General features: G+C 39.3%; 2 protein-coding genes across 6 annotated transcripts in view; one reads left to right on the top strand and one right to left on the bottom strand.

Annotated features, from left to right (window-relative positions):
* Window positions 1-9,371, bottom strand: part of LOC114514088 (PARP1 binding protein) — a 53,967-nt gene extending 44,596 nt beyond the window's left edge. For 2 of the 4 annotated variants that reach the window (XM_028533360.2, XM_036019494.1), the window contains exons 1-3: window positions 9,247-9,371; window positions 7,488-7,564; window positions 5,535-5,690 (exon numbers count right to left, since the gene is read on the bottom strand). In XM_028533360.2, coding sequence (XP_028389161.1) covers window positions 5,535-5,687 — 153 coding nt within the window. In that variant the 5' untranslated portion in view covers window positions 5,688-5,690; window positions 7,488-7,564; window positions 9,247-9,371. The remainder of the gene's footprint in view (window positions 1-5,534; window positions 5,691-7,487; window positions 7,565-9,246) is intronic. The other 2 variants (XM_036019492.1, XM_036019493.1) reach the window with 2 other exon arrangements.
* Window positions 9,372-9,449: 78 nt separating this feature from the next.
* NUP37 (nucleoporin 37) overlaps window positions 9,450-12,204 on the top strand; it is a 41,991-nt gene continuing 39,236 nt past the window's right edge. Inside the window, exons 1-2 of one of the 2 annotated variants that reach the window (XM_028533356.2) lie at window positions 9,450-9,516; window positions 10,714-10,930. In XM_028533356.2, coding sequence (XP_028389157.1) covers window positions 10,775-10,930 — 156 coding nt within the window. In that variant the 5' untranslated portion in view covers window positions 9,450-9,516; window positions 10,714-10,774. Of the gene's footprint in view, window positions 9,517-10,049; window positions 10,074-10,713; window positions 10,931-12,204 lie in introns of those variants that run through there. The other variant, XM_036019491.1, reaches the window with a different exon arrangement.

Below are 12,204 nucleotides of genomic sequence, written 5' to 3'. Positions count from 1 at the left end.
TTCAATGACTTAATTCTTTGATGGACATGAAAAGGTTTCTATTTCACAAGAATAAAATGAGAAAAAGCAAGAGTTACATTTTTTTCAGAGACGTGAACGTTGTGTATTTTTATCAATGTTATTTTTATAAGGATTCAAAATTTTTAAAAAACTTTACATTTTTTAACTAACTGGTATTTTTATTATCAAAAGAGAAAAGATAGCAGGTCTACTTAAGAGCATTAATTGGCTGTTTGAACTTGAGTAAGATACTGAAATCCCTCTGAGTCGGTTTCCTTGGTAATAAAACAAGACTGCACTGATTAAACACCACCTATAAATGGTAGATAATCAAAAATGTCAGTTACCTTTCCCTTTTTATTTAAAGTAAAATAATTGTTAGTGTGTTTGCTGAGGGAAGAGTGGTATATAAATGTAATTTAATTTTAAAACCTGTTTCATCTTGTGTGCCTCTGTTAGGTCATTCTGAAATCTGATAGTCAACCACAGGTGCTGTGATTGCTTTCTATGAGGTTATAAAGTTAGTATCTTTGTCTGTTTTATCTAATGGAACATTTGTAATATTCTTAAGGCTTTTTAAGGTGAAAAATAGTCTTTATAATATAATTGCCAGAGTAAAAATATAAAGCCAATTCCAAAGAAAAGAAAGGCTAAAATATTATTTGCAACCTAATGAAGTCACATATTTTTGCCATATAATGAAGCCAATAGTGAATGAATCTGTAATAGGTTAAATCTTTAGCATTATAAAACTGTTAGAGAGGTGTTCCATGACTTAAGCGAAAAAGTCTTCCTCCTCTGAAAACATGCCAAAAACCTAAAAATCAAAGATTATATTAATATACCTTTTTGTTTTCCCCACTAAAGCAGTTAAGGAAACAAGCATGCCAATAGACAGACTAACAATTCTACTAGGTATTCAAAAGTTTAACTGTAGCCAAATTCACTTATAAGGGCTATATTTTAGGGATTCGTGTTTTCAAACTGAGAGAATTCAAAACCTAACTAGACTGCAAGCACAGTGAAAAATATAGGTCCAGGATATAAACAATGACCTCCACCCTTTCATTTCTGCACGCTACTGACGAATGCACCTGCAGGGGGGTGTGCATGCTGTTTCCCACTGCTGAGTGACGGGGGAGTCTGAGCACTGCGCGGCATGCCTAAGCTAAGTCTGTACGCAGAGAGTTAAAATAAACCTGAACTGCAACCCCCATCTCCACTGCGCACATACACACACCTTTTCAAACTGTGAAAAGCTCACTTGCAATTCACCACTCACCCTTTCCCACCCAGAGTCTGAAGTTTCACAATGAATAAAGTGAATAAGCAAGTAGAAAATTAACAAGCCGAAAGAAATTCTGACTGAATGCTACACAGACAAGCCCTGAAGAAAAACTGACTTGGATTGAATATCTTAATACGTCAAAACTTTTACAGTTGAGAACTAAAATTTTTTCAGGCTACATTCTATTCAGCTTGTTGATCTATTTATTTTTAATTATTTATGCACAAGTTAACAAACAAAAGGAAGTGATCTGAACATGCTCTGTTTGCTTCCAGAACCACAGCCCTAAGACGCTAAACAATAGTGATTCTTAACAATTGCCTCAATCTCTCTCTCCTTATTTCCCAGTGTACAGTCACCAAGGTGTAAGCTTCAGCTAGCCCATTCCATGTATACGATATCCTCAGACTCTATTATCTACCTGAATACCATTTCTGCAGGTTATTAAAGGAGGACAGATTTTTTTTCAAATGCTCAAGCAGTAATCCCGAGGAGACTTACCTATGAATTGCACTGGGGGACAAAGGAGAGACCCTGTGATGACTGACCCTGAGGTGTCTAGCTTTAGTGACTGAGTGAACAACGATACATACCACTGAGACTAAGAGTGTGAGGAGAAAGGTAAGTTGAGAGAGCAAACAATGAGCTCTACTTTTAAAAGTGATGAGACAGTAACGGAACGTCAGAGTAAAATGTCCAATGATACTTGACCATACCAAAGCAGGACTCAGCAGAGAGGTCTGGTATGTGAATACTGATGAAACAACATATGGGGTGTATATCCCGTGAAAGTGGGTAAAATGGAGCACATTGGAAGATAGTGACAAAGTATAAAACAAAGAGTATCTAAAATATAAGTAGACCTCTTCCAAAGAGTAAGAAAGAGACAAAAGCAACTCAATAGCAAAATAAGCAAAGGATATATATAACCAGAGAGCTTAAGATGAAGACACCTAAATGGTCAAATAAGCATTTTAAAAGATGTTTACATGCTCTAGTTATCAGAAAAATTAAAATGAAGCACCACTTTTTCGCTTTTCTAATGAAGTTTGACAACACCTAATATGGGCACAGAGATTAAGGGAATGGTACTCTGCTCCACTGTTAACATAAATGTAAGCTCTAGCAGCCAAGTTGAAGAGCCGTACGTTACAGTTCATATCTATCACGGGACCTGCTGGGCATGGGGCCTACAGAGCCTCTGGCTCGGTGCACAGACATCTAATTTCAGTGCAGAAATGCTTGTAATACCAAAAACTTCAAACAGCCCAAATGTCCAAATATGAATAAATGTATCAGTCACACAAAGGATGACTAATAAAATGAATGAATTAGATAAACTGTTCTGTCAGTACCTGAAGAGGTCTTGAAAACAATGTTGGGTGATGGAAACAAGGTGCAGAAAGAATGCGTGCCATCTGTTCTCATTTTACAACAGACACATTACGTATGCGTCTGCATTTGCAGAGAAACCCCTCCTGGTACAAAATGCCTAAAACTATAGGAGAAAACAGGAGAACATTCTTTAAGCATGACTGAGTTGTCCATCAGAGAAATGACAGAAGGTCAGGGACGATAAGGAGAGCCAATGTAGGGGAGTGAGCAAGTGGTGGAGTCTGCATTTCCCTGCAATCTACCTCTCCCTGACACTCAAGGAAACCTCGTGTGCAGGAGTCCTGAGCACAAAGACCAGGAGACAAGCTGAGCATGAGAAAGGTGGGAAGCTGGGTCAGAGGCCCTCCCTGCCCACCCTGCCATGCATATAATGCCAAAGTCCCCAAAGGCCAACGCTCTCAGTACGTCCACTGGAAAAAAAAATACCTGCCCAGCAGAAGGTGATGGTGGGAACACTTGCTTGTGAAGAGATTCTTCTGAAGTCGCTTCAGTAGTGTGCTTACCTCTCGGGGTAACTTCACTTCGATTTTTGCCCAATAGCTCATTCCTGCTGAGATAGCAGCAAGCAGCCACCTATCTTGGCAGGAAATTAGAGGTTTGTTTCCTGGAGTGGTGCAAGGATCCTCTGGACTGACGAGGGCAGAGGAATGCGCCCAAACGAAAACCCAGGAGTGACAGGACATTCACACTCTGAATCGTGACACGCCTTTCCGGCTCCCAACACATTGGCAGCTCAACTTTACACCATTTGTGCAGGAGAAAAAAAAAAAAAGACTCTTTTCTGAGGAAACTGTTCCAGAAGGGGTATCCTAAGGACACTGACCTCAAAGCCCCCTAACCCAATTGCCCAGTCAGATCAGGTCGACGAGCCCTAACCTGTACCCAGCACTTCCAATAAGCCTCACTTAACACGAGGGCACAGCCCAGGATCATCGTGAAGAAAGTCTCTAACAGGAGGAAAGGAAATCTTTCCCAAATAAAAATAACAAAATGGGAATTTAGAGGAAACATATTACACACAAAAAAAACCAAAATGTTATTAATAATCTCAAAGGAGAAAAATATTATATCCTGAAGTAAGAGAAAGAACAAAAAAATGTGCTTGGAAATAAAGAGGATGATAGCAGAAAAAGGAAGGAAGAAACCTGTGGAAGAGAGGAAGGGAGAGAAGAAATTACCCTTGATATAAGCAGCTGTGATTGGCCTCCTTGCTGCTCCTTGAACATGTGAGGCATCTGACCCTTGCACCTCAAGGCTCTTGCGCCTGCTGTGCCCTTTGCCTGGTAGCCCTTTCCCACCGAAATCCCCGTGGCCAGCTCCTCCTTCCACTTACTGAAATCTTTGCTCAGATGGTAAGTTCTAGATGAATCCTTCTTTGAGCACCCTATTTCAAACTGTAAGAACTCCTCATCACAAACTCCAAATAGTCTTTACTCGGATCTCTGTTTTGTTCTTCTCTGTAGCACTTATAATAACTTAAAGCATTAAATATCTCATTTATTAGAGTACTATCTATCACTCTTGACTAGAAGATTAATTCCATGAGAGCAGGGATTTCCTTCAGTATTAAATTCCAAGTGCTTAGAATAATGTCATCTAGCACATAGTAAAAACTCAGTGTTTGTTGAAAGAATGACGGCATAAGATACAAGTTTCTCCAAAATTTTCTATGTTCAAACTTACCTTAATGTACACTGTTTTAAATATGCAAAACTGCTAACTACCCATGCATAGGAAAGACTACCTCTTATTTTTAAGATCACACAATTCTTAATTTTTAGGTGTCAAAATAGTCTTCCTTTTTCAAAATGATGATGGTTCTAGACATTAATTTTTCTCAATAGCCTTATCTGCCAACATGAGAAATGTTCAAATCTGTCAATGTCTAATTCTTTCGGAAATTTTACTGGCAGATGAACTCTAAAATTCTGGGAACTACTGACATAGAGGATTAAAACCATTCATCAGAATGTCATTTCTGTCTAGCCTCAGAGACCCATGGAAACCAACTCAACCCTTCAAAACTCTTCTCTAGTCACGACAGTCTCCCTACCATCTTCAAACCATCGTTATTTTGATCCCCCCGGGTGCTTCTTCTGAACTTTCCTCTTCTTTCAACCCTCCTTTAAACCCATTCCATCCAAAGAGTACCACTCCTTTCAGGACACTGTCTAAAATTCCTGATGACGCCAGCCTCCGCTCACCCATCTCCCTCGTGAACACCTCTAGTCCTTTAGGTAGAACTCATTTTAAACAGTAGTTTGGCCCAAGCCGATGAGGTAAGAATCACTTTGGGGAAATTGAAAAAAGACAATTTCCAGGGTCTCAGTGCAGATTAAGAGAATCAGAATTGCCAAGATTGGGGCACATAGGAGCCAAAATATTTAAAAAGCCCTCCCAAACGATTCTGCTTCATAGCCTGGCTTAGGAACAATTAATTTATACTATAGCATCTTAAATTAGTCATAGAATACTTCAATTATATTTAAATAAACATTATCTATGTGTCTTCCACATCTTTTTAGAGAAGGAAGTCTTATAACATAAAAACAACTTTTAGCCATAATAATCATAATAGTTGCATGTTTATCTTAAGACTTCGAATTAAACATGGAATGGGTATGTTCTATGTGAAATTATACATATGAAGGCCTTAACTGTGAAACAAATCATCTCAAATCCAATAGGAATTAGTGACACAGACACACAGAAGCATTTGTGAAAACAGTATATTAATATTATCATAAGAGGGCAGCTATCGCAAAGAAATTAATATAATAAAGTTTATTCAAAGAGGGAGCAGCCACGATCCACTTTCAAGGAAAAGCTAACCTCAGTGTAGCCTACTAACCTGTCTGCTGTTCTCTGCCGTGCACAGCTGCAGTGCCAAGAGCATGGCGTCTGCGCCGCACACGGTGATTCTCTCCGAGTCACAAAGAGTGTGCCAGTTCCTCCTGAACTCCTTAATCATGGCCAAGACAGACCTCTGATGAAGCGCAGCCATTGTCTTGGAGTAGAACAGAATGCAATGTTAGAAAGCCTTATTTTATTTTTTTTAAAAAAGGCTTATTTTCATTGAAAATTAATATTTAACCTGTGTAAGCAAGCAAGAGTTAGAGAAAAGTAAGTAATGAACAAGAAGTCATTTCTTATTTATTAAGATTGCTTTTCATTAAATTTAGGAAAACAGACTAAAACAATTTCTACCCAATTATATTTTGCTTTCCTTTAGTTTTCTTAAGCCAAATCTACTGAAATAACAAAATCCAACCTTTAATTTGAAAACTCATACAGAACAGATACACCAATTCTGTAAACTTATAATTATAGACACACAGTTAATTAAAACTGTGTTTAAAAATATTTGTGTTGAGATAGACGATAATATCTCGGGTAGGCAGATCTGGCTGGGCAGGGCAGGGGGAAGGCCAGTTTCCTCCCATCGTCACGTTGTCCCAAAAGAGATGGTCTACTTTTCCACCGTTCGAATCTAGGTCAGACTTGTGACTTGATTTGACCAATAGAATGTAGTAAGAAGGGCATCGTGGGAGTTCCGAGCCTACACCTCAAAAGACCAGTGCAGAAAACAGTTAATACAGCAGGACTGGTTGCTATCCTTTGAAAGGCCCTTGGCTGGCATCTGGGAACTTAGATTTCAGGAGGGTTTCCAGTAAGGGTGGCTCACTGTGCCTAAACCGTTTGTACAAACAATATAGTTTATACTGAACACTTGCGTTCCTTCTGAGTTTGGAACTTTGGAACAAACAGAATGCCTACATGTCCAGCCTCAGTAAGAACCCTGGGCACTGAGTCAGTAAAGAATTTCCCTGATGGACATTTTACATATGCCGTCACAACTTATTGCTGGAGGAATTGAGCATGTCCTGTGTGACTTCACTAAGAGCACTTCCGGAAGCGTGTTCCTGGTCTCCCCTGGACTTCGCACCATGCACATTCTATCTCTGCTTATTTTCCTTAGTATCTTTTTTGCCATTATAAATTATAACCATGAGTACGAGTATATGCCAAGTCCTCTGAGTTCTCCTAGTAAAGCATCCAACCGGAAGGTGGTCTTGAGGGCTGTCTGACATAAAACCTTCAAGCTTCAGCTTTTACTCTTGCTACTCTCAGGCTGCCATATAAAGAAGTCCAAGCTAGCTTGCTGCAGAGGCCTTATGAAAGACAACCAAGGTGCTCCAACTGACAACCAATACCAACTCACAGACATGTCAGAGAGGCTGTCTTAAAACTGTTTAGTCCCAATCAACCAGCCACACTAACTGTAGCCCAGAGTGATCCCAGGCAAGACCAGCAGACCTATACAGCTGAGTCCAGCTCAAACTGCTGATTCACAGAATCATAAGCAAATATGTTGTTTTAATGCCACCAAGTTCTGGGGTGGTTTGTTACACAGCAATAGTTAACCAACGCAAGAGCTATGTGCAGGAGTTTTCTTGGTGCCAAATACTTTTTAAAAGCTTAATATTTATAACCTCATTCAATCTTCATAAGAAACCTATGAAGAAAGTCTATTATTATCCTCATTTTACATCTGAAGAAAGTGATACCCATATCACATATATCACATACCTTCCTCTGATACACAAAAGCCTTCCAAAATAATTAGATACAGTTCCAATGGTTTACATACCCAAGCCCTATAAAGCAGCCAATTTGTTTCTCCAAGTTTACAGACATGCCTGCTAAAAGTTTGTTGGGTCCCCCCCCCACTTTAAGTACCCCAGTCTCCAACATACAGGCCATTATCTTATTTTGAGTATTTTACTGCAGTCATCCCACTTACTTACTCTTTTGGTGATCTTCTTTTTTTTTATGTGGCATAAACAAAAATCCCAGATGTTAAATACGTATCTTGGGTTTCTATGATCAAGAAAATGGGTATATGTCATTTAGAAAGTTACAACTGATAGACACAATCAGTGATGCAACTTAAATGTACAGGTGTAAGACTAAATTAAAATATCTACATAAATACAAATCCTAGTAAATAGCTAAGAATTACATTCCTCTTCAAAATATCACCCTCATCTCTTAGAAGAAATAAAAAAGAAAGTAAAGAAGTAACACACTGGTGATATGATCAGTTTGCCTGAAATAAATCTTTTGTAGTAAATTACTATTGCTAGTGTTACTTAAAGGTACGTAGTTCAGACTGCTAACAATGAAGAGCAATCTGGATTTAGACTGTCCTGAATCCTGGCTTTACCACTTACTAGCTGTGAGATCTTTGCCAAGTTACATCACCTCTCCCTGCCTCAGTTTCCTTGCACTGATAAGTTAAAATAATAACAGTTACTATCTCATGGGGTTTTGTAAAAAGTAAATGACATAAATATAAGTTAAGCTTTTATAACAGTGCCTGGCACATATAAGAGCCAACAGTCCCATCTGGGGGTCAGCACACTTTTTGGAAAGGGCCAAATAGTAAATATTTGAGAAGTATAGGCCATATAGTCTCGGTTGCAATTACTCAACTTGACCTTGCAGTGTAAAAATTGCCACTAACAAACAGTACTTAAACAAATGATCTTCAACAAAACTTAATAAAAACTAAAATTTGAATTTCATATAATTTTCACACATCACAAAATACCATCCTTCTTTTGATTCTTTTTCAATCATTTAAACATGTAAAATTTATTCTTAACTTGGGAACTGGCTGCACAAAAACAGGCATTGCCATGCATTTGCCAACCCTAATCTAGTCTCAGCTCTGCAGTAGCTAGCTGGCTGTGTGAGCCTAGGCAATAAGCTTTACACCGGAATGCCTAGGTAGAAGCATCATCAAAAAGAAACAGGAATAATACCTTTCAGCCAGTTAGGAGGAGTCAATAAGACAACGAATATGCAAACCCTCTGAATGTCAGGATGCACTATACAAAAACAGTAGAAGGCGGCTGCGATAATAAACATTTTTTTAAAAGACTGGATTCCAAGCTGCACTGGAGCAAAATTTGTAAGACAGGAAACTGTCACTGGGGAAGCAGTGTGAGACGATCGAAAGAATTACACTTTGTAGTCAGACAGACCAGGATCCGCATCCAGACTCTCCCACGTATTAAATGATCTTCTGTATTTAAAATCTCCGATAAGCATATATTTCTTCATCTGTAAAATGGGAAGAATATCTCCTACCCATAAAATTGAGGCGGTGGGGAGACAAATAAATAATCCACCTTGTGCCGGGCACTTAGTAGGTGCTCAATAAAAAAAAAAAAAAGTTGGTAGTCCTTGCTGCTATCATTGTCAGAATGCAGGTCCAAAATGTCCCTTAGAAGGATGTAATAGAGAGAGGGCGAAAGAAACAGAACTGGTGTCCGCGTAGGTTTTGGGACTAGAACCCAGGTTTCTTGCCTAAGGATCCTAAGCAGTCCTCAATGGACCTCAGCCTTCCAGCTCCACCCATTACTGGATACTGTCAATTCTGCTGAAAACAACCAGACCCACCCTGGCTCCAGGGCAAAGCCACCGCACAAACACCTTAAACAGTCTCTTGGCACTTTTCTGTCATAGAAAATCCTGCGGCTTGGATCACCACTTACCAGGTGGGTGAGGAAGAGTCAAGACTCACCCGTCTCGGGAGATTGGGGTGGTGGGGTGACCCGGGAGATGCAGACCCAACAGAAGGGAGGTCCTCCCGAGCAGCAGTCGCTCTGCTGTTTGAGTAGTTGCGGGTTACATTTTAAATCTCGCGGGAGGGCCTGAGAGCCAATCGCTGCCCCTGCCCTCTGTCCCGGAAGCAGAATCCAAGCAAGTCGCCGCAGTCCCCAGCTGAGACCCGTTCCTCTCTGCCTGAATCCTGGCGCCCTCCGGTGCGTATCAGGGAGCCGAAGGGCCCGTGCTCTTCGCTACAAACTGCCCAGCTCTTCACCCTACTTGCTCCGGACCTCGGGCTTGGGGAGGTGGTAGCGGGGTCTCCCCGGACCTGCCTGAGACAGGGAGACGCGTTGGGTCTCTTAGCAGGAACTTCTTCCCCTCCCGTACCCTTCCAGCCCGCTTTGTACTGTGAGATCCCGATTATGTAGTGAGACTGGGCACTATTTTAATGAGCTCTAGGGAAACGAGTGTCCTAACCGCGAATTTTTTGCACTTCCCACACCGTTGTTCCCCTGAGGGCATCTCAACTGCTGGTCACCTTAAGATAAATGTCCAGTCCCGGATGCACACTTGTAAGGCTACTAGTTTATTGGTGGGTGGGACTCATCTGATTCTCAGTAAATGCTCATCGGGTGTTTGATGTGTTTGTTACTGAGCCCAACTGTTTTCAGGACAACTCCTGCGTCCACCTAAAACAAAAGAAAGAGACCTCTAGAATCCCTAAGTCTCATCTGGGAATGCTACTTTGAGAGTGCACCCCAGGCCACGACGAGTTAATTGAAGTTTTGTGCCTGGTTTTATGAATATTATTTCATATCACATATTTTGGTACTTCTTCCAGATCTTATAGGTTGTGTCTGCTTATATGTAGCACTTTTCACACCGAACCATAAGTATCCCTGGACTGTGAGCTCCTTCAAGGCCAAGAGCTGCGTTTTTCTCTGGCACTGGTGTCCAACACATAGTAATGTTCTCAAATTCTGGCTGATTTTACGACCTCGGCAAGCTAATTAACATCCAAAAGTCTTGATTTCCTCATCAGTAAAAATGGGAACCATGGGTAGCACCTCTCTCTTAGGTTTATGCACAATTTCAGGTGATAATATCAGTAAAATGCTTAACATGGCACCTGCAAAAAGTATCAATTTTTTAACTTAAGTATGTTATCATTAACTTTTTAATATACTATAGCGATTTCTCTATATGTTGCTAGTACTCACTATATCTTTTAAATAATCTAAACAAAATTATGGTGATTTATGCTGAAGGTATCATTCACAAAGTGTTTAATCAAATACGTTAATTTTTGAGCCATTTGTGGTATATGTAATACTGTGTTTTTATTTTGATCATTTGCTGCAAGTGAGTAACATTTTGACCATTTCTCTCTGTGTCTGTGCTGTAATTCACAGTTTTGTGACCTTGTCCAGTAGAAGGCTATTTTTTACAACTGCTCAAGCTTTGACATACAAAATGAAGCAAGATGCCACAAGAAATGCGGCCTACACTGTGGATTGTGAAGATTATGTGCATGTAGTAGAATTTAATCCCTTTGACAGCGGGGATTCTGGAAACCTAATTGCATATGGTGGCAATAATTACGTGGTCATTGGAATGTGTACTTTTCAGGTTAGTGTATGAAAAATGCAGTGAATGACAGTGAAGGTATTTCACTGGAAAGAAATCTTATGCAAACTTTGGTAAACTTTTGCTAAACTTTGAAAGTATACTGAATTTGAATTTTTTTAAAAATGATGTGAAAAGCTAGAGAGACCTTCCCAGCAATTTATGTCTGGGATTTGTGGAAAAATTAAATGGTGAAAAAGGAAAATATAAGGCTTCCCTTTTGCTTTATGATTAGAAATGGAATATGTTCGTAATCAAAGATTATGATTTAATCCTTTTGACAGTGGGGATTCCGGAAACCTAATTGCTTGCATATGGTGGCATTAATTACGTGGTCATTGAGACGTGTACTTTTCAGGTTAGTGTAATAATTTTAGGAGTGTATAAATGTAACTACTCCTTAACTATTAAGGAGTTGAAATTACATTCAGCCCTTTGAAGGAAACCTCGAGGCTGATGTGGCCCCCAGTGAAAATGAGTTTGACACCCCTGCTCTAGAGTATGCAGTGTATGGGATCATATTAGTTGAACAGTCAGTTTAGCATACAATTAATAGGATTTTCTGAGACTTTAATGAGCTAGTACACATAAAGTTCCTGGAAGGCATCTAGCACATTTAATACCTAACATGTTTTAGCTGTCATTGATTTGGTCAATGGTGACATTCAGGCACAGCCCCTTATTTAATCACCAAATTTAAAAGTGCTTTGTGGTGAGCACACACCATGTTTTCTCACAAGAAAGCTAGTTCTACATGAAAGAGAGACTTTGAACAATGAGGATTCAACTATCAGGAATCTCTAGTTAATCTTTTGTTTACTGGACTATTATTCAAAGAACAGTATTTCTCAAATTAACATTAATCAGTGAGGTAATTTGACAGTGATTAATTTTCAGAGGTTTAAAATAGCTTTGTTATATACACATCATAAATAGTATTTGCTTTTTTTACTCAGGAGGCAGTTTAGTATCTTACAGTGTTTTGACTTCATTCATGTAATTTAGCACATTACAGTACAATAAATGTATAAATTTATAAAAAATTATACTGCATGCATATTTATCCTAAGGGGAAAGTATGAATTAAAGGCTTCAATTTGTTAGTTTCTGAACAGAATATAAGAACTCTTACATTATTCTATATTTTCTTTTAGGGTTGGTGTAGGAATTTGTAGCTTTTAGCCTAAATGTGACCCTCAGGCTGGCTTCAGCTGGACCACCAGGTTAGAGTCATAAAAAGTCACATGATTAAGAGAAATCGTATAACATAGACTTGG

Source organism: Phyllostomus discolor, chromosome 2, assembly GCF_004126475.2.
Source record: "Phyllostomus discolor isolate MPI-MPIP mPhyDis1 chromosome 2, mPhyDis1.pri.v3, whole genome shotgun sequence".
In the NCBI taxonomy this organism is placed as follows: domain Eukaryota; kingdom Metazoa; phylum Chordata; class Mammalia; order Chiroptera; family Phyllostomidae; genus Phyllostomus; species Phyllostomus discolor.
The sequence above is the reverse complement of the archived record's forward strand: the minus strand, read 5'-3'. Positions and strand labels throughout refer to the sequence as shown.